The sequence below is a fragment of the Cupressus sempervirens genome, chromosome 7 (genome assembly GCF_028749045.1).
Source record: "Cupressus sempervirens isolate cs-2001-9-10 chromosome 7, ASM2874904v1, whole genome shotgun sequence".
Classification (NCBI taxonomy): Eukaryota; Viridiplantae; Streptophyta; class Pinopsida; order Cupressales; family Cupressaceae; genus Cupressus; species Cupressus sempervirens.
In genome coordinates, this window is record NC_143124.1 from 694,065,532 (window position 1) to 694,088,294 (window position 22,763).

The 22,763-nt window shown below is 33.7% G+C and overlaps 1 protein-coding gene across 2 annotated transcripts; it reads right to left on the reverse strand.

The window, feature by feature from the left end:
• Positions 1 to 1,141: 1,141 nt before the first annotated feature.
• LOC149549112 (arginine N-methyltransferase, putative (DUF688)) lies at positions 1,142 to 6,133 on the reverse strand. Of its 2 annotated transcripts, none has more exons than XM_089792555.1 (4): positions 5,551 to 6,133; positions 3,405 to 4,485; positions 2,237 to 3,313; positions 1,142 to 1,768 (listed from the first exon to the last, which is right to left on the reverse strand). In XM_089792555.1, the coding sequence occupies exons 2-4, from the start codon at positions 4,428 to 4,430 to the stop codon at positions 1,718 to 1,720; spliced, it is 2,154 nt and encodes a 717-aa protein (XP_089648681.1). In that variant the 5' UTR covers positions 4,431 to 4,485; positions 5,551 to 6,133; the 3' UTR covers positions 1,142 to 1,717. The 2 variants fall into 2 exon arrangements, with proteins under 2 accessions (XP_089648681.1, XP_089648680.1); XM_089792554.1 differs by lacking the exon at positions 5,551 to 6,133 and adding an exon at positions 5,213 to 5,474.
• Positions 6,134 to 22,763: the final 16,630 nt, after the last annotated feature.

Here is a 22,763-nt window from a genome sequence, read left to right on the forward strand (position 1 = left end):
AGTAAAAAAGCCTGCTTACAGATCTTGAATTTTATTCTTCAGTATCATAAGTTTGAAAATGGGCAATGATCTCTGATCTTGAGGAGCTTCAGTAGGAAGTCAAAATGAAATGGATTTGAAAACATTATCAAACAAGAAAGTCAAAATGGGAATAGGAATAGCAATTCCAATAAAATGTATTTTTTAAAATGGAAAAATGCTCATATTGGGGCCAAAATGGGAATACGCATTCCTTTTCCCAATTTTGATTTGACAAACCAAACAAAGAATTAAAAACAAATTCTAATTTTCCATTCCTATTCCAATTGAATTCCAACAACCAAACCCATCCTTATCGTCACCTTCAAGCATTTCCATACATTTGAACTTATCCCAATATTTTATGTTTTTATTCTCGCACATTCATCATATCATCAATCCACATTTCCATACATATAATTGTTGCCTCAATATTCTACATTGATTGTCTTGGGTCAACCTTATGAGACAATGGTTGTGTAATGGTATTAATCATGTCTTGATATTTAGTAGTTATAAGTTGAATATTTAAATATATATTACTTTATCCAAACATCCTTTTGTTTGAACATTTGAATTTAGAACATTAAAATCTACTTCATGATCATCTAGGACATATATTAATGGAAGTGTGTTGTCTTCAATATCCATAACAAGTATTCGTATAGACCAACGAGTAGAAGAATAAAAATATGCATTCACTCAAATTCAAATCTCACGCCAAGGTTTGACTTGTTGGGCCAAGATTGATCCCAAGGAATGAGATTGTCCTAGGAAAGATATCAAGGCTATGCAAAGTTCTCTATAGCCAACACACCAATAACATCAATTTTCTTCAATATCCATACCCCTATCTTTTCATCATTATTTTCTAGTTAATTAATCTATAACTATACCACCTACTTTAATTAATCTATGGTTCAATTGTATGCACGCACTTAATTAGTCTAGATTTACATCATGAAAAGAATTGTGCTTTGCTGACAATAATCTGCACCCCTTCTTTAGAAAACCATTTCTGCGTTCTCTTTTAAAATGTCTGTATATAGAAATACAGTTCTCTTAAGGTAGAGAAGTGATGTGTTTTGCTCTTGTATGCAAGTACCAAGTAAAACATAAGATATCGTACATGATAATTTGGCATATTAAAAATTAATAATAGATATTTGAGAAATCTACATCAACACTCTTCCCACAACAGAAAGCTTTTCCTGTTCAGGATTCTCATAACAAAGAATGCCATGGAACAGACATGGAAGCTTTGCTCCAAAGAATAAGCATTTTCCTTTACAAAACCTCACCTAAAAAGACACTTAATCGTGTATGATCAACTATGAAGTTGCATTTTCCTTTAAATAGCCTCACCTAAAAAGACATTCTTAGTCATGTATGATCAACTCTGAAGTAGCACTTTCCTTTACAAAAACCTCAATAAAAAAGACATGCTTAGTCGTATACGATCTACCCAAGTTATTAAATGTTCAGAGTACGAGAACAAATTTGCCACATCCTTATTGTGGATATACCTTTATTATTTAAGAACTTACAATTCTAGCTGGACATTTCTTCCTATTGAAAGCTAACAAATTCACTCCTCGCTAAAAATGTCAGCTATTTTGGTCTTCATGATCACCAGAATAGTGATCTCGATAGCAATCCGCCTATACCTGCCTTTGAATAATGAATCGGTAGCTCAAGATTAGGATCCCCCTCTGCGGAAACTGCCAGGAGATGCATTGTAATTTAACTCCTGAAAGCATAGAAAAAAGCAAGATATTATTCATGATTCTACTGTTAGTGTGTTTGTGTTAAATGCAGTGCTTCAGGAATCTGAAGAATAGTTAGGGACCTAAACAATATAGGTCATGTATAATTTGTTTTTTGATTTGATTGTATTTGATTTTTACATCAACTTTCGGATCACACTCTGCGATCCATCACATTCAGGATGAAAAGAGTAAACAGAATGATAAATGGATCACAGAAACAGATTGATGAATGGATCACAAAGTGTGGTGATCCATCATTCTGTTTGCTCTCTTCATCCTGATGATGGATCACACGTTGATGCAAAAAATCAAATCCAGAAACGAATTATACATACGCATGGATTGTAGAAATTTATGTCTTTTACTGTAGGTTATGTATAATTTTCAGGCAAGAAAAAGAATCTATGGCATCTAGAACTGAAAATTTCAGACGAGATCTTGCAATGTACCTCTGAAAACCGCAAATGGCCTGGTTGTGCATACGCTGACTTCACAATAGTTTCCCACTTTGGATCAGCAACTGATGCTTTTGGGCCTTGCTGTTGCTGCTTTCTTAGAGGACTTCCAAGTCTTGAATACCGTTGTGATGGTGAACTTGGTGAGGGCGTCCTAGGCATGGCGCGCCAAAGCCATGATTCAGAAGGAGACTTGGGTAATGGAGGTTGCATTGGGGGTGCCAAACCAGTAACAGAAACACTACTTCCAGGTTTCACATTCACAGGAACCAGAGATTTCTTTTCATCTGACAACTCCTTGGACTTGTTGGCAATGCCCAAAGGCCACCCTTCCTTCACCTGAACCTCTTGGATTTTCTCTACCAACACAATGCTCTGTTCTTTGTTGTCAGATCCATCAGTTTGGTCTGAACAATATGGCTGATCAGGCACCAAACTAAGAGATCGCTCAAGATTTTTGGATTTCATATTGTCACTCGCATTAGCTACCACTAACATCTTCATAGAATCTACTAGACAGCTATCTGGATCATCATGTTTTGGTTTACTATTAACATCAAAATCTGATTCACTTCCTTTCACCAGCTCCTTGTGATTTGAATAACCGGTTAACACTGAGGATCTTGTCTTGTGTACATGATCAACATATACGGTTTTTTCAATGGTTGGACTAACAGAACCAGCTCTGGCAGTATTCCTCAAAAGAGGTGGGCTCTTCCAAAAGCAAAGATCTTCTTCTGGTCCCATATCATTAAGAGAATTGCAGGATCTTCTCATTGATTCCACACCGGGGGTGTTATCTTCTTTATCTGCTTTAGGGAAACCTAGAAACCCCGTGCCTTCACTGAATGGAGACCGGAATGGTTCGTTCCGGTAAGGAGAAATTCCACCTGATTTCGGTGTTCCAAATTTGTTCAACGTTTGGGAATCACTTCCGCATGAAATCCTGCTCATTATACCTATTTCGGGGGACGCACTTGCAGAAAATGCTCGTGTTTCATTTCCCTTCCGTAGGTAACAAGTAGATTGACTCCCATTCACCAGTTTTTGCCTATATATTTCTTCCCAGGTCTGTATATGGCAGCAAAAAGATGAAAATGAAAATTGCAATTATGCCTACATTTCAATGCAGAATAGAAAGAAGAAAGAAATGGGTACAGACCTCGCCATCACTGTCGCTCAAGGGGTCTCCATCACTCAAATGGCCGCGCGAATTGCGTCTGTTTAGAGCAGGTGAGAGAGAGAAATGCTTCTTCTTCTTCATCCGACTCAGTTGTGAAATGGGGCTTGAATTGAAAGCACTTCTGAGGCGTCGGGGAAATAACCCACATGCCTTGGAAGAGAAAACTGCAATGTCATCAGTCTCTTTCTCTTTGGTCCGGGGTTTCCTTGGGTATGGCCTGGACTGTAATGGAGAAGGTCCCCTGCTTTCTCTCCCTCTGGTGACAGGCTTTGTCGGCAGCCTTCTCGAGCTTTGTTGTGGTGACTCAGATGCCATGGCTTTTGCGGCAGGGAGAAAGCGGTCCATCATGAAATTACGAGTCTGAGGATCAACAGATCGCCCTGATTGCCTCAGATCGTAACCCTCCATGCCACTCACCACGCTAACACTGTAAGGAATAGCAGCAGATTCAGTTTGTGATAGAGTTTCTACCGCATCTGAGAAATCATCGCAGCCATCAGAGTCCAAATCATTCTCCAAGGGTTTGCCCGGGCAGGCCCTTCTTGAAGCAAATGCATCATTTGAATTGGCAGAAATCTTTGACGAAGCCCTGTTTGTGTGCTTGCTGGGAAATCCCCCATTTCTTTGCTCATTATCAGATTTCGCCTTCGGTGGTTCTGGGGTATCGATATTTGATTGTTTAGCTGACAATATCCTCCCCGGCGGAAGCCGCGGAGCTCGAGGAGAAGGGCAATTAAAATTAGCTCTCGCCCGTTGTTCATCCTTGGGCCTCCCTGGAGTTTGCTCCCACACAAACGGCACAGTTCCAGGGTCCCTCAGAGGGCCTGACTTTAAATCTGACCTATAGACGGGAAGAATCGGTTTGCTGCTTGAATCTGATCCACCATTTACCTTACTATCTACCTTTTCAGTCTCTGTTGGGGAGCCAGAAATCCTTCTAACGGACATTAGAGGGGCATTGAAATCCAACTGACCTTCAGCGGAAGCATTATTTTTGCTCTCCATTGAGTTTATTCTTATCTCAACATTTGGGGCAGACTCCTTCCCTTTCGACTTCTTCCTGCACAGTACAGATCAATAAAGAAGAAAATCCCTATTAGAAAATACCCAAGAGAAACTGCCTATGGGCATGACCTGTACTCATAGCCTACTATGAAAACAATCCCAGAAGCCATGAAAAACATCAAAAACCTTGAAATTAAGTTCCTTGGATCTCTATGCTCTAGAGCCCAAATTTTCAGAAGTCCGTTAGCTTTTCACTTAAGGCCGAAGTGTTGTACAGTCAGTGAGAAACACGACACAACATGAACACTTTCTTACATTTCATGGCGTCGAATTCGCCCAAAAGCATAATCTAACAATCAGGTACATAAAATGGCAAGGCACTGACACCTTCTCCGACGCACATTAAGAGGCCCACAAGAAAAAACACAGAGAAAAGCAGCTACCTATTACCAACTGTTCTTAATCGGGTTTATCACCCAATGAAAATCTGATATAATTTCCCCCTGGATAACCCACGTAAGCCATGGATCTTTCCTTACAACTACAATTATTTAACCTTAAATACTGACAGAAATCGCCATTACTTGATCCTAAAAACAATTGTAAGTACTGCAAGCTCCTAACTCCTAAAAGGCTTTCCTCATTAAGTTATTCTGTCAGTTTCACAGGCCCTCATGACCCTAAATTCAGGGACGTGTGTGATACTGGCGAGAAGCATAAAAGTCACCTCCATTGCAATAAATATGACGGAAGAAAAAACCCGAATCAGTTAGAAAACTCACTTGGGATAAGCGAACCACCGACCCCTCCCCATGATGAATTCAGTGCCCGCAAACACAAATGGAATTCAAAACATGATTTTCTTAATGATCTCAGTAACACTCACGGGATGCAATCCAAAGCACAACAGAAAAGGATTCGAAAAGAAACTCCAAATGGATTCACAGTCGAGATGCCAATAAAATGAATATAGATCATGCAAGAATCAAGCCAGTCTAGATCCTTGAGCTTGTGATCTGTATATTCTAGTAGCGAAGAGAAAATAATGCAGGGATTGGGAGCAAATGCTGTGGAAGTCAATGCATTTAAAAAGAATTCAAAAGAAAACAGAAAGTATCACCTTTTTCAGCGAGTCAAGGAATAAGAATTCTGCAGCCCACCATTCATGGGGGAATTCATGGGGGAATGTTGGAATCCGCCCACTTGCCTTTTCTTTTAACCCCACCTCCATGTTCTCACTTCAATCTTCTGCATCTTTCTCAGTTCAAACCTCATTCATCTACAAAATACATTATACTTCTCTAGAATACCTCAATGCTTTTGCTTCCACACATTTTGGGATTCGCTTGTATATATGTAGTCTGGATCTTCTACTGCCTTTCTATGCCCTTTCCCTTCTTTTTATGGATGTTTGATGGGATTGAATTATGACAGCAGCAGTACTAGTGGACATCCTTCACGACTCATAGAAATTTTCATTTTTCCCTCCAGATGAGAGTTTCATCATTACTCTGGTAAAAATTATATGTCAAAAGTTTAAACTGTTTCAAAGAAATTATAATAATTATTTGCATCATGAAAAGAATGCCATATATAAAAGTAGTAAATTGTTTCTTCATAGGAAAACCTCTGAAGAGTCTCTACAGATGCCCATCAATATGTCGTCAGTTGGATAGACAAATTGATCTTAAACATGTTAATGAGGAGAACCTTCTTCAAATCATTTTATAAATACTTGTTGTTTTTGGGAGAAAAAATAGACATCTTATATATTTATTATATGATATAGGTTAGGTAGATGATTGTTCTTTTTTTTAAAGTAATTTTTTAATAATTTTATTAAACTATTTACTTGAGATATGTTAGACAAATGAATATTGACTTTTATATATTATTTACATTTTTAATTCTTTGAATTGTTCATATGAATGTTTGAAACTAAGAATATGTTCTAATAAAATATAATTAATTGATATTTTATTTTATATATAATAAATTAAATTAAATAATTGAATAAAATTATTTCTCCATTTCACATAAGTATAATTAAGTAGTCTAGATATTTATGCAAGTGGTCTTCTTCTTAATTTGCATTTTTTAATTTCATGTAAGTATAGGCATGCAGGGTCCTACTTCAACATAAATAATTTAATATTTTTTATATTAATCAACAAACAAAAACTATGTTGTTGACCTTTAACAAGACAACAACCTAAGAGTGTAGAGATGCAACACACTAACAAAAGAAAATATCAGAAGTAGGCTAGAACAAAGCTAAAAATGATAAACATGTCATAGAACTATAGCCTATACCCACGAAAGTTAGCACCAAAGTACCTAGTAGTACTAGTAAATGAATAATTTAATATTTTTTATATTAAGGCAGCCTAAAACAAGGGGGTTGGCCCTATAGTACAAAACAATGGAAGAGCCATTCACAACACATAACCAGAAACTAAGCTACCAACACATTGACAACCCCATCCCCTAACATAAAAAACATAGTCCCTTAGAACTTGTAATCCAAGACAAGTTCACATCTAACATAGTAGCAAAATTACTATCATGTAGATTATTGTTCATCCAGATAACAAATATAAACCTATCCCATCTATACCTACTTAAATCAAACATATAATATCTACTTAAAAGAGTAATTAAAGTTTATAAGGGCCACTAACAACCAACTTAAAGAGTAACTGACTAGAATAGTCATGCGGAACCAAAGTATAGCAGTTAAAATAAAAATAAAGCAAAGGTTTAAACTTTAGCCTTCTCCTTTCCTTTCTTAGCCAGCAAGACTTTGGCCCAATCATCAACCAGAAAACCATAAACCCTCATAGTCTTCCAAGCCAATTGTAGTGCCTCCCCCATTTGACTTTTGTAAGTCGTCCTGATGGATGCAACCTTGATGATCTTTTGTTGTGATGGATCATGATTGTGACCCTGAGTGGTCTACACCGTTGAGGTGTTTGGATTTATGTTTCTTTATCAGTTGCGTTAATTATGCTTTTGACTAATCTTTGAGATTACGATGTGATTTTTGGTTCACTGAGGTTTGTGCCAGTGGTTACCAGGATCGATGTGGTATCATGAGGTTGTTCCGTGATTACCCTGAGATGTGTGCAGAGATTGCACTGTGTACTATTATCATGCTACACTAGACTAGGTTCCTGTAGCAGTGGTTAGTCATGTTTATGACTGTGTTCGCTTATGTGTTTTTAATGCCTTTTTAATGCAGAGTAATCAATCATTATTAAATGCTTAAGTAAGTAGAATGGATTGTTCATGTGAGATTATTTGGTTATGTGTTGCGGACATTTACCTTGTTACATTTCTGATTAGAGAGATATTTGTTACTCATGTTATGTTTACATTTGAGAGGACCCGAGGGTCAGATGTTACTCTTTGATTCCAGTATCATAGATATTAGACTACTATGCTATTCAGTTAATCATATTGCATGATGATGCCATTTTGAGATGACAGTGTGTTTTATGATGTTATCTAGTTATCTGGTATTTGGACATACCTCTAATTTTGTTATGTGATGGATTTAATGCTATGGTAATTTACTTCATTCTTGCGTTGCTATGCCTTTTACGAACGTGAGTGATGTAAATAGATTATTTTAGTATAATTAATTAAATGGTTAAATTAGGTGATTTAATGCATTTATTGCTTCGGCTATGTTATTATATGCAATTGCACTTTATCGTGTTGTTTAATGTGTAGGATTTATATCCCTAGCAGTGGCACATGGAGTTAGTGATTCAGCCTTTCATATTTTACCAATGTCGTCCTTGTATGGTCGACGTATCCTTAATTAAATGTTTAATTTAAACCTTTCGGTGATTATTAAATCCGAACTCATTTGCATTATGTGATTAGACCAGTAAGCGTGTCTGTGCATTTAGAGTTTCGCTTTGTCGCGAAAGTTGTTTAGGAGATTTATGTGTTTTTAGGTTTTTGGGCTTTTTAATTGATTTATTTTAATTTCTGGCAGCTTTGCCATAGATGAATTCCTATTTATAGGAATAGCCTGTTTTCGTTTGGGTCGATTTGGGATTTAACTAGGTTGGCTGGTTATTTGCCCTAATCGATTATTCACCCGAAAAGTGAATAAGTATCCAAAAAGGAATTTAATTCCTGACTTCTCACTTTCAAATTGGAAAGTTGGAGAGTAAAACCCAAAATCCTCTTCATGAGGATTTACTGTTTTGTTCGTTGTGGGAGCTACGGGCGTGGGATCGTCGCGAGGTTGAGCTCGTTGGATCCAGCTCGAGGAAACCTTGGATTGTCATGATTTTCAGCTTCTTCTGCGGGATATTTATTTTATGGTTCATATTCCCGTTTTGCTCTTTTGGCTGTGAGGTAGGGCTTTCCCGTTTTATTGTTTCTGCTCCGTTTCAGCTTCTGTTTTTGGTAGCCGTTTGTTTGGAGGCTGAGAACTAGTGTTCCCCTCTGTTTCTATATGTTAGTTCTACCCAGTTGGGTGGGTATGAACATTTTCCTTTTTTTGGGATGAGGGTTTGGGATTTTACGCCGTTTTTGCATACGGTGTCTGATTTCATTTATTTTTGGATTTTTGAGGTTTTTGAACCCAAAGGCCAAATGGGTTTTAATTTTGTATTTTTCCAATTTTTTGAGTTTTTACCTCGTTTTGTGTGCCACCCTGTTTTCTCGAGTTTTCTTGGCACAATGTGGGTCATGGACCTTGATGATCCGTTTGGATATTAGTCAGACCACTTTTGCACTTTTATGTTGCATTGGGATGCGTGTTGCATCTGTACTCCCGACGTTGTGTTCGGTTGAGTGATTTTACACTTGTTATGGTTTTTGTTGGACCTTTGCTTTTGTTTCGTGAACGCTAGGATTCGTGTAGAATCCATACTCTCGGATAGAGGCCGGTTGAGTGAGTTCATGATGTTTGGTCTTGTTTCATCATTGGGATTCGTGTAGAATCCATACTCTCGGATTGAGGCCGATTGAGTGATTTAATGATGTACGGTTTTATTGGCTTTGGGATTTGTGTAGAATCTATCCTTCCCGTGTTGCTTTCAGTTGGGTGTTTTCTTTGCATTGTGTTCTCATTCCTGTCCTTGTGTTATGATCTTCATGATGGTGGTGCACCACACACGAGTACGTACACGTACATTTGTTGGGTGACTTGCGAGGCCCGATCTTCCGTGGATTTGCCAGAAGTTATGATCATTGGGGTTGGGATGGGAGTATGCATGCCCATAGGCACTTGTCGTAGGATGAGCATGGGTAGGGTAGGGTAGCATATGGAGGGGGCTTCTACCTTGCAGCCCGGTGATCATTGTGCCCAGAGGGTTGGCAAAGGAAGCTTTAATTAAGTGATAATTAAATAAAATGTGTGACTGGTAATAAAACTTAAGATAATAAAAAGGTTTGGGGTGCAAGAGCCTTTCTGTTGAGGGATGTTGAATCTGCGCAAGTCCTAGCTTGGGCTTTTTGATGCCAAGCGACTCTCCATGATGTTAGTCCCTACATAGCAGCCTTTTGAGTGTCAGACTAGGACCTGTACTCCTTGCATTGTCTTAGGTTCTTGGTTCCAGCCATCATATTGTCTGGCGTGAGTGTTAGCCTTGGATGTTGTGCTTTATGTGTGTTTGTGGTTGGATCATTATCTCCATCAGCACGGCGGGTGTGGACCTACGGGTGCCACGTGGTTGGAAGGCGTAGCTACCTTCACCACTGCTAGCGATTGGTGTACAGAGACGATCTTTTGTCCTAGTGCGACCATTGCTGGATGTCCTCACTTGGTACTTCGGGTTCCGGAGTATGCTTTCTTGTGATTTATGCTTTCATTGGGATGATTGTATATCATGTTTAGATGATGTTATTTTATTTGGCACATTCCCTTATTATGAGGTTTAGCATATGATTAGATGATGTGATTTGCTTTAGTAGTATATCTGTTGCTTACTATTGTTTAGCATGTGATAGGTGATGTTATCTATTGTAGGATTATCTTATGCGTTATCACTAGCATGTTAGATTTTCTTATGCTATTATTATGCATGTTTTAGTAGTGACGTCCCTATTATGACAGTACTGACAATCTGGTCGGTGGCTTGGGATGTTACGCGCGGGGGATGGCTAGGATCCACGATGGTCTTATGATGCTATTGACGGTTGGGAGGAACCGCGTACTTAGTTTGGTTGTTTTGTTCCTGAGATGTATTTCTGTACATTGCGATGTTGCTTTGGTTCAGCTCTCTGCGAGGTTTATTTCAGTATGTTCTTTGATGCTGTAGTTTTGTTGGATCGATGTTGTTCGTTCTGTGTTGTTCTTGCACTCGAGTGTTCATTCCTTGAGCCTTCGTGGATCCGATACTCCCCGGTGTGGAGGTTCTTTTGTCGATTTTTCCTTGTTTTTGAGTTTTGGAAGTGTTTTTACTTTCTATGGGCGACATTTTTTTAGCATTGTGCGACACTGAGAAAGTATCACACGCCCATAGAAAGAATGTCGTACAATACTATAAAGTGTCGCACGCATTACTGGAGAAGTGTCGTACGACACTGGAAGAGTGTCACACGGCTTTATGAGAAATGTCGTGCGATACTTTTCCAGTATCGCACGCCTTCTTGAGAAGTGTCACACGCAGTAAGGGAGAAGTGTCGCCCTCCCTTAGTAAAAGTGTCGCACGATTTTTGTGAAAAATCTACGTGTGCCATCAGTGGGCACTTTTCTTCGTGATCCGATTTTTGTGAGAGTGATTTTGGATACCCTTTTGGGCGTTCTTCGACTCTGTGCTGTTGCATTTTGAATTTTGTTGGTTTCTCTTGAAATCGAGTTTTTGTGTTTCTGTTTTAGTGTCTTGGGGTTTAAAATATATCGTTTAATTCCTTATACTTAAGATATATTTTAATATATGCGACAAATCGTTTGAGATAGGTTTCAGACCTCTCAGAGATAAGTTATGGATTCTAGGAAATTTCAGGGCTTCAGAAATCCAGACTTAGCCAATTTTCAGGGCTTCAGGATTTCAGGCTTAGCCAAATTTTGGGATTCTGCATTTTACCCCAGCTTGGTGTTTTGTTGATGAGTGGACTTTTCTTGTGCCCTCATCTTGTTGTGGTGGTTGTTGGTTTTGTTTGGGTGTGTCGGTTTGGTAGTGGCGTTTGGAGATTCGTTGGTTGTCGAGATTGTGTTGAAGTCTTCCGTTGCGATCTTTGTGATCCCTTTATGATGTTGTCTTGTGCATTCATACTTGTAAAAAAAAAAAATCTTGGCTTGATTTGAATCCTTGTTTCCAAGGATCTTTGGGCGGGGCATTACACCAATACTCTCATCCTTTTTCTCCTAGTGAAGCAACTGGAGCATGGTAACCGTTGTGCAGGTCACTTTGACAACAAATTTTGACAGTGTCCCAAAGCTATCATAATGAACAATTTAATGTTATGCTATGGCATCCTTTTTAAATTTTAAGATGACAAAATATAATAAATAATATTTTATTATAATTTATATATAAATGTATAAGAATTTTGATGGAAAATAAGATTTGATGTTGCATTCTTGTTGTTCTAATATAGAAAGTTAGTACTCTTAATCTATTTACTTTATTAAGTTTCAAATAGTCGCATAATGTTTTGCAAGTCAAATCTACATTGTGCTTTTTTGTCTTATTTTATATAGAAATGACTTCTTATAAATTGTCTACCTTTGGGACTTGATTCGACTAGCTCTATGGTATTGGCTAACATACAACAACTTTTGATATTTATAAATTCCCCTTGGAGAGATCGTTAAACCACAAGGGTTATGTTTTCCTATGTCATCACCCTTGATTAAGCTAGCTTTATAGTCATAAACAAATATTGAAGAAGACACATTCACATCTTATTTTTTATAATGTGAATTGTAGTGTTATTTCTCTTAATTTAGAATATCTATGGAATGAATGCTTATGATTGATAGGTGATTCTTGGATTATGTATGTAAGATACTAAGACATTAAAATGGTTGTACAAATATATACTTATAATGAAAAATTGAGCTACTTAGAATCTAATGTTACTTTATTTATATTAGAAAAAATATTAAAACATACATGCAATATAGATTTGTAGATTACAAGAAATAGAAATATTGAAATGACAAACATGAAATAAATTATAAATGTCATAAAATAAAAAACCTAACACAAAGGGGTGGAGCTTGAATCTAAGGATGGTATCTTGACACAAAGGAGTGGAACTTGAATCTAAGGATGGTATCATAATATGAAAACATTTGTGACGTTGTAGTCTTTGTGTATTATCATAGACGATCTTAGATTATCATCCAAAATAGTTATCAAGCATAAATTGCTCATAAGAAAATCAAATTCCCTTTCTACAATAGAAACTAAGGACAATATATTAAAGAGAAAACCAAAGAGGGCAAAATAATATTGAAAAACTAATTTAATCTATTTATTTTGAAACATAAAGTATAAATGATAAGAAAAATGAAAGAGTGAGAAAAAACCTCAATGAGTGCTAAAGTCTTCGATATATGTATACCAAGAATAAGAAAAATGGTTAGGAGTGCTTTGAATATTGTCAAGAATGATCAAGCCCCTAGTTTTTTCTTTCGACCTCCACACAAGACTGAGAAAATAGTAAATTGTATGTGAATGTGTTATATTTGTGTCTAGAACCTAAAATAGTAACCTATGAATGTCACTCTTGTGTCTACAAGGAGTGACAAGCTAATGTATGTACATGTATGTAATTTAGCAAAGTGAAAGTCAAACAGTTCCAAATACAAAACAAAAAATTTAACAATAATGTAAGTAAACAAAAAATGTAAGAGAAATAACTAAAAAATTAACAAGAACAAAGTCACCTCAACTTGTTGGAGAAGTCATGACAGACCGAGCTAGTTATATGATGGTTAAAAGATCATCATGAGAGTAACAATTTTTTTGGTCTATTTTAGATGAAGATGTCAAGTCGAAAGAGTTCAAATTGTAAAAATCTTTACACATTTTTGGAAAGAGTGCTTGAGCGCTAATACATTGAACGATTTATTAGATATATTTAAAATTTGGCCATAAAAGGAGGTTCTAATGGAATATCTTAAGGTCCAAATAGTTAATTACATTTGTTACTAGCCTAAGCATGTAGTAGGAGGTAATGTACCAACAATTGGTTGCTAAACAATTACGTAGCTAGTACATATCAATAGTATAGATAATTATAGGTCTTGAAAAGACTAATCATTAAGAATGATAAAGGTTAATTAAGCTTAGATTTGATTTTACACAAAAGAGGTGATGACATGCATGAACTTGGCACCATGAGAGAAAAAGGCTATGGAAAGAGTAAAATAAGTCTTAAAACATGCTATGAGAATGAACATTAAAATAAAGGTATGCAATTTTTATGTTATAAAGCAAGGTTGGCATTTTAGGGTGAAAATCAACATCTAGAGCCTTAAAAAATACACTTCCATGTTTTATAATTTGAATCAAATTTATTTGTGTTCTCAAAATTGATATGCAAGTTTGAGGCACCTTTCCTAATAACTTTATTTGTATCATGCATGATAGGTTTGATCACAAGCTTGATGTCATCTTCGCTTACCAACATGTTAATCCTTGCATCAAAGTGTGATATTATTAAGGTCATTTTGTCTACTTCTATATTCATTTTTGTCAGTTTTCTTAAAATTTCAACACATCAAAAGACTAGAAAATCCCACATGCAATGTGTAAGGTCATAAGATAATTCTCATGTTCAAACATTGTCATTAAGCTTAATTATCAGTTCAAAGTCACCATAGACTTCTAACATTTAATATTTGTCTTCTTGACATAAAGCAAGCTATGGATAAGTAACTTATTTTCAAATTTGATGTTATTATACAGTTGGGCTAAAATTAGGAATTGTACTAATATTTATTTTCTTCACTTGCTCTTTCCCTAGATTTTTTATAAATAACATCAGAATATATAGTTTCTATATTTTAGTGATGTAACTTTTCTCATAATACCCATGAGATGATCAAAGCTTCCTTTTGGATTATGTATGTTCTTAAGTTTCTTCGAATAGTCCACTCATGACACTTTCTTTATTGTATATTTTTCGCCATTGTTTGTATTATTCTTTGAAACTCTTATGGTGTGAACTTTCTTGTTGATCTCCAAGGAAAAGATTATGTATTCAACTATAAAAGACTAGTTGGATTAACTACAAATCAAAGGCTTGGTTTCCATGTGATGCATTTTAAGGGTCTCAAAATGAATCTTCATCCTTTCTTTGTACCCAGTTTTCTTTAAACATATTAAAATGTGATATAGTCTAATGGTAGGTATCCTCTAATATTTGTAGTATTTCCTAAATAGATATATGTGAAGGGTAGATAGGAGTTCGATTATTGATATATCTTGGAGACCAACAGTATTAGGCTAGTTGTATAATAATGGTTTCAATGGAGCATCCAGTGACCATCCAAAGCATGGAATACTTTCCGCAAAGCATTATAGGTGAGGTGAGATCTGTCCCTCTTTTCTCTTTTCTCCCAACTTTTGCCACAATAGAAACTTTATGGCTTGTCTCTTATATATAACTCATAGTATTTTATTAAAAAATGTTGAAAACTTATTTTTCTTTATATCTAGGTTCATATTTGAATCTATATATTACAATCTACACTTCTCGCTTAGTTTGACAACGAATACAAAACAAATGAATAATGTAGATTGAATAAATATGAGTACAGTTATTTGGTAGTGTATTTAAAGAAGTTTATCTTGTCACTTAAGCTTGTTACCATTCTCTCTACCAAACATACATTGGCATAGAGAAGATCTCAAAAGACTCAAACTAATATTCATATAAATAGAGAAGAGTATTAAGAAATCAAATATAAGAAACTGCGAGAAATACAAATTTCAAACTAATATAATATAAATACAAAGAGATACTACGAAATTAAATTTAAAAAATTCATTTATATACATCTTTTTAAAAACTCATCTCAAAACAATTCCAAATGAAATTCTCTACACTATACATACAATACTAATCAAACTATTTTTAAAAATGTCTATAGGAATGCATCTACAACTAAACAAGATATTATGATAAAAATACTCAATATTATATCATTTACCATCTCATACATATTCTAAAACATTACCTACACAAATATTCCGAAACAAAAGTGGACTTGAATATTAAAAAGATCAACCAGGATGGGCATAAATTTTAATAGTACAAAATTGTTTTAAAAAGCATTTTATTCCAAAAGCATACATTTTAATAGTACATTATTTTTAGCGGGATATTGATGGCAAGCTTAGAAATGCCAAAGCGCGCGAGATATGATTATTGAAAGCACATCAGAGCCAAAAAATAGTTTTGGAGGGGACAAATATTAATCACGAGCACTATAGAAATTGATCAAATACGACACTAAAATGTGATGACTAGCACATGGGGTGGGGAAGGCTAATTGTCAATCATCTTTTTGTCTTGGAATGTAAGATTTTCTGCCTTTTACTAAACCATCTAATTTTGCTTTATGTTTTTATATTCCACTCAATGTCTAGAGACTTGTACTCGTTTTTTCTAGATGAGACAAGAATGAAGACTCACAATTATTGTTCATTAAAATGGAAGTTAAGGGACAAAATTAATGATTTTTGCCCAATATTGTTACTATGGTTTTTTAAGGTTAAATGATCCAATCAATAATGACACTTCATTTATAAGATTACTTGTCTTTTTAAATCTAAATTTGTAACTTTATTTCACTTTAATAATATGAATGTAATTAAAAGTTATAAAAATTTAAAGAAAGTGCTAAAATTAAATAAGTAGTATTAATATAAAAATTGACTATTTATATTTATGTTTCATAATAATGTCTTTAATTCTTACCAATATATCTCAATTTAATTTTGAATTGATAAAATGAAATTGCTACAACATTCATACAAAAAGGAGTGTGGCAAGAAGGTATTTTCATGTCTAATCATAATAAACAGAAAAACTTTAGACTTAAAAAAATTGAATCGAACTCAAAAGCACAACTCATCTTTTTGATTTATCGTCACAACACTTCAAAAAAAGAATAAGCAAATATACCATTTGTTCTTTCTCCAACATAAAACTCATTAAATAAATATAATAAATAGTAAACTATGATTTTTTTAATATATATTTATAATAATAAGACTACTTTTTGGTTAGAATAACTATAAAACTATAATATATAAGCTCTATTGTGGTTTATTAGTGTAACATTGTTTTAAACAAAGAACTTATCTAGGGTGATGTTTACTTGAGTGTTTTAAAGTCAAAATTTACCAACCAATGTCAACTTTGTTCACATGAAGTTTAGTATTGAAAATAACATAAATGATTTTTAATAGGTTACAAACAAGTATAATTAGTCCAAGTCAATAGAATATAGAGTGAGTTGGTAATTGAGAACAATGAGATGAGTTTTTTTAATTTTTAGAAATTAAATGATTCTAGGTAATGAGATTTTGTTTGACTTATAGAATTACGAGTTAATAAATGAGATTTGAGAATATGTTTACTTCTATATTTAGAAATAGCAATTTTTTGAATGAACTATTAGGAAGTTCATATTAGATTCATGTTCTATTAAAAAATCTAACAATCAATGGTATGTTACTCTACAATTTTGCCTAATATATTTTGCTCTTCTTGATCACTTGGTACTTGATGGAATTCAGAAATATGTTAAGGATACTTGATTAGTCATATCGAGGACAACACTCCCAAATTAACCACAAAAAATAGATAAGATCAAAAAATGACAAGCATACACCTAATTATGTTGAATCTTCTCTTTTCATTGCATTTAATTAAAAAGACTTTCCTCGGTAATTACTCTATATAATTGATCATTGTTGAACTCCTTGATGATTATCTTATTATGAGACTGAGTGAATTTAAGTACTAGCATATAACATCAAATAATGTCAAGTGTATAGTTAGTCGGTCAAATGTAGAAGACAAAGGGTGACAATAAACCATAACTTGAATTTCAAAGTGGAAATCACAAATTATGTCCATGTAAACTTATTTAAAAATAAGATAAAAATCAAAATTCAATACCATATTTATAATGAAGGTAGACACATATAAGTGTAATAAGTGGGTTGATACGAAGTGAATGTTTAAGAGTGTACAAATGGACAAGGTGGGTCTAGGTTTATAGTGATATGCATATATGTAAATAAGTAAGAAGACTAGAGAAAGAGTCCAATTTTAAGAAATACCATGCTACATAAAACTATGTGTATACATATGGGTATATTACATCAAAGAGGGACAAAAATAAATGGAAAATGATATTGACATTTAAATTTTACCATTACATTTTGTACCCACTTTGAGGTGCCCATAAATTCTATTATGATCATGTATCTCAAAGTAGTGGAAAGGACCCAATACTTGCATTCATTATGATGGTTGTGATAGCATTTGTTAATTCAATACACACATTTGTTGACTTAATATCCAATATTTAAACAACATTACACCAATAGTTGTGACTTTGAAGTTGTTATTAGTGATTAAAATTTCTCAAAATTGAATGAAATTCATCCCTTGATTCTAAAAAGGAACCAAACATGTGGTGCTATATAGCGCCTCTCCTATTTGATTTTTGTATGCCATCTAGATGGATGCGACCCTGATGTTCATGCCTTTCGAGTGATCATGTTGGGACTCATGAGTGGTCTACACCCTTGGGGTGATTTGACTTATCTTATTGTATCAACAAATTGATTATGCTTTATGCCCAACTTATGAGACTTACGATGTATTTAATGGTTTTACTAAGGTTTGTGTCAGTTGTTACCTAGATTTATATGATATCACATTGTTATTCTATGGTTACCCTTGAGATATGAATAGTGGTTGCACTGTGAGGTGCATTGGATTGTTGCACCTGATTCTAGTTCTTGCACTATTGTTGACTTATATGTTTGATTAAGCTATTAGTAGTATTTTGGCCATATCTTTATGTTGGTTCCTTATGATGCTATCTAGCATATTTTATATTTGAGACTATTGTCATTGCTTAAGATGATTACTTGGGATTGGCTAAGTGTTGTGTCATACATGTTGACTAATTTAGTTAGTTATTTCCATTGATATATGATTAGAATAATTAGGAAATCATTTATTTATATTATGGTTGGGGATTATGGATTACATTTGCATATTGAGATACTTTAATGACTATACATTATTTTGATTACCACTATCGTAGATGTTAGATGGTAGATGATGTTGCTATTCAATTTGTCATATCTACATAATGATGCTAGTGATGCGACATGACACTTTATGATGATACTTAGTTTATTTTATATTCAAACATGGATTAGGGTTTATGTATTATCAAATGAATATTAATGGACTACTTATGATGTGTTTTTATGTTGTAGATATCTATCTTTTACCTCCAATTAATACATGCTCAAATGATGTAAAATAATTTAATTTGAATGCTTTATCATGTGATTATATGGTGTTATGTTATATTGCACCACTAATGTGTGTGGATTTCTCGTTGGTACTAGTACGAAGTGGGAACAAAGTCATAGTCACTTGCTTATGAGATCTACATGTTGTCAAGTTCTCCTTCACATGACTATGTGTCTTTATGTGCTTTGGCTATTTATATATTGAGCATCCACACTTGGTGCTTGTTGTTTACTAAACATGCACCAAGTAATTTCACCCTAAATTTAGGATATGAGTGTGTACCTATATCCCTAATAATGGATACCACAAGATAGTTACTTTGATCTTTCATGTTAACCTAATGTCATCACTATATGGGTACATATTCTTATATTTGTTATTGTTAACCCTTTGGTAATTGGTAAATCTACATTCATAATAAATTATGTGATTAGACTTGTGAGCATGTATGTGCATTTAGGTTCTACAATTGTCACTGAAAATGTTAATTAAAATGTTGATTTAAGTATTTTGGGGAAAATGATATAATTCATTTAATTTAATTTATATATTGGCTAATTTTTCATAGTTGAATTCCAGTTGCCCCTAATTGTCTAATTTATTTGGGAAAAGGGGCCAATTAGATTATCAAGTGATTTAATAATATAATTTATAAGTCACTTTAATAAAAGTGCTTATACTGTAAAAGAGAGTTTCATTACTCACTTCTCACTTTTTTATTTCCTGTTTTGAGGAAATTGCTCCAAAACCCCTTTGGGAGAATTCCTTGTTGTGTTCATTATGAGAGATTGGCTCGTTAGATCATTGTGAGGATATGCTCATTGGATTAATAGTTGGATTGTCCTTTTTTGTCACTTGATTAACATCACATTTAGTTTCCTTATTATTTTCTTGTTGTATTTCCTAGTTTTGAACATTATTATATTGAAACATGACTCTTATCTAGATTTGATATTTGTAAGATCAATACTTTTAATTGCTATATTATCCTTGTGTAGAGCTTTTCTATGTGCAAAAATATTATTTTTTCCTCTAGAAACATTCCTAATGATGATGGAAGAATTTTTGTATTATCACTTACTTGGGTGTAGATCTCACATTTTAAAAAAATCTATAGGAAATTGAGTTGTGGTCTAGAGGGTGAATTTCATGGAAACAACAATTTAACATTAAGATTCTTAAATATTCTCCTAAATACCTCAAACCCTTTCTATAGTAGTTTTAATATGTCCTTGATCAAACCACTGCAAAATAATTTGTAGCCTTCAAAAGAAAATTTGGTGGAAACATAAACTTCATGATAACTCCAAATCTACTTCAAATGATGTCAAATATATATTATAGTAGTTTCAATATGACCTTAAAAATCCTAAAACATTTAACAAAAAGAATCAACTAAGTGAGAGATATGTGGTTCACAATTTGACATTTTGATTCAAAAAATTACATTCTAATGTTTGTCCTCGGAGTGTTAAGTTAATATTCTATTGCCACAATTAATCAAATAATTTGCACAAGAGAAGAATATAATGAAAAATTTGCTATAGTAAATCTATAATAATTGACAATGATAATCTATTTAAGGAAAAGAACCTTCAAGAATCTACAAGAAGAACATAATTTAAAATATGATGATAATAAGATAACTTTTAATTCCTATTAATACCTAATTATTCCTTGAATGTTAGTACAATTATCTTAATGATCTATATAAATTTATACTAATGGTCATATAACTTAGTTAAGAATCAAAATATTCATAAGCAAACTACTTAGAACCTCATGATTCAAAGTATAAAATAAAATAAGCAAGAGAAAAGGGGCCAAAATTGGACATCTCTTTTTGAAAATTAGATAGTTTGAACTTCATTGAATACTTCAAAATTCTTACACTCACATAAAGACTAATAAAAAAAGAACTACCAGGAAGACAAGTTCTCACCAAGGGTTGGAAGAACAATTTGGGTTTGGACAAAGCTCCAAAAGACAAATAACCAATTTGTATAAACATGGGACTCACGAAAGATAAGGGATATGAACACAAAAAAATGAACATTATTGGAGGCACTCAAACAATGTCTTGGATTGAAGTAGATAGATACCATGGTTGATTACATCGATGCAACTAGTATGTGCACTCCCTCCCCCATTGTCATTTTGTGGAAAGCTTTTTGGTTTTAATTTTGAACTTAAGTTTATGCAAGATTAAGAAAGTCAAACATATATGCATAAATAAACTAAACTAAGGTAGAATTGATTTTAGTAGTAGTGATATGGTCTTCATCTGTTCACTTCCATATCAAAATATTTTTAAAAATTTGTTGCTACCAAAATCATGTTCATGCACACCCATCTTGGAAATCCAAAGAAAGCTAATTCGAAGGGATTGTTCATGCTCACCATAAAAGTTGTATCTTAACAATTATATTACACACAACTCCAAACTATGGAAAAAATGGTTAAACATGGAGAAGGAGAAACAAAATTTGGGATTGTGAGGACAATTTTGTTGCATGAGAAACCCATTGACCACATTTAACACAATTAACCAAACCCAAACACACAATTTGAGAAAAAAATTAAAATTTAAAGTTATACAAAAAGTTAAACTTCCTATTGTTTATCCACAAAAGAGAGAACATTTACATAGTAAATATATTCCAAACATCTTTCCAAAAAATACTCATCCAGTGATTTTCCTAAATATAAAATTGGTAAAAATAATAATTTAAAAGAAGCGATTCATAGAAAGAATCAATATTTCCAAGTCTATACACTAAAGAACTTTGGGATCTTTAGCTAGCCATAATCATCAATTAGTCATCCATAAGCATCAATTATTTCCAAAAGTTTTGATTAAAAATCACACCATGTCATTTCCTTATTTAGTGTCAACTTAATAAAATTTATTTAATTGTATTGAATGACCAAATAAAGAAATTTTAAAAGGAATATGATTTTTGATAAACTCGAGAGTTGTTTCATCATGTAGTATTACATTTGATCATTTCTATCTTGACCTACTACCAAATTGTAATGTTCGATGAAGAAAAATAAAAGCTATGTATGGTCTTTCTTAGGCAAGAAATTTGTTGGCAAAAATTGGCTAAAACTCATCCCTCATAATCCTCTCAAACATGTACAACAACAACACCAATTTCATCAAAGAAATAGCCAAATGTGTGGTGGAAAGAAAATAATCCAAAATTCTACTAATATTGTTAGGGTAATAGCGGATGTTAGCATCAATGACATTAGAACATTCAAATATAACCTTCCTAAAGATCATGTAATTATTTAACTTGTTTAGAGCAAAAAATCTACACAAACACTTAATTTGAAAATGTAAAAGAAAATAATTCACTGCAATCACATCTTTTACCTATTTGGAATATAAAACCTTCTCAAAAAGCTAGTTCAAAAATGTGCAAGAAAAAAGAGAAATAAAAAATTAAAGTTACCTTCAATAGGGATGTAATATGCTCTAACAATATGAAGAATAATAATGTTGTTAATTTGGTGCAGTTTAAGATAGGTAGTGAAGGTGTCAAAAATATCATTTTGGCTAATGTCAATTGTATATGACCCTTTCAAGAAAGCCTCCTATGTTGAAATGAGGTTGCTCTCATTCTTGTCTTCCATAAAAACTCTTAAGCTCAAAAGTAGAAAAATGTGAAAATAGAGACTAGGCACATGAACTTCTTTGAAAATGCTACCTACCCACCAAAATCTTGCAAAGGTCTACACTTATGAAATTTCAAAAAGAGGAAAGGTAATTATGTAGACAAGCCTTTGGTGTTGGCTTTAGTGAATGCCATCTGGTACTTGCAACTTGTAGAT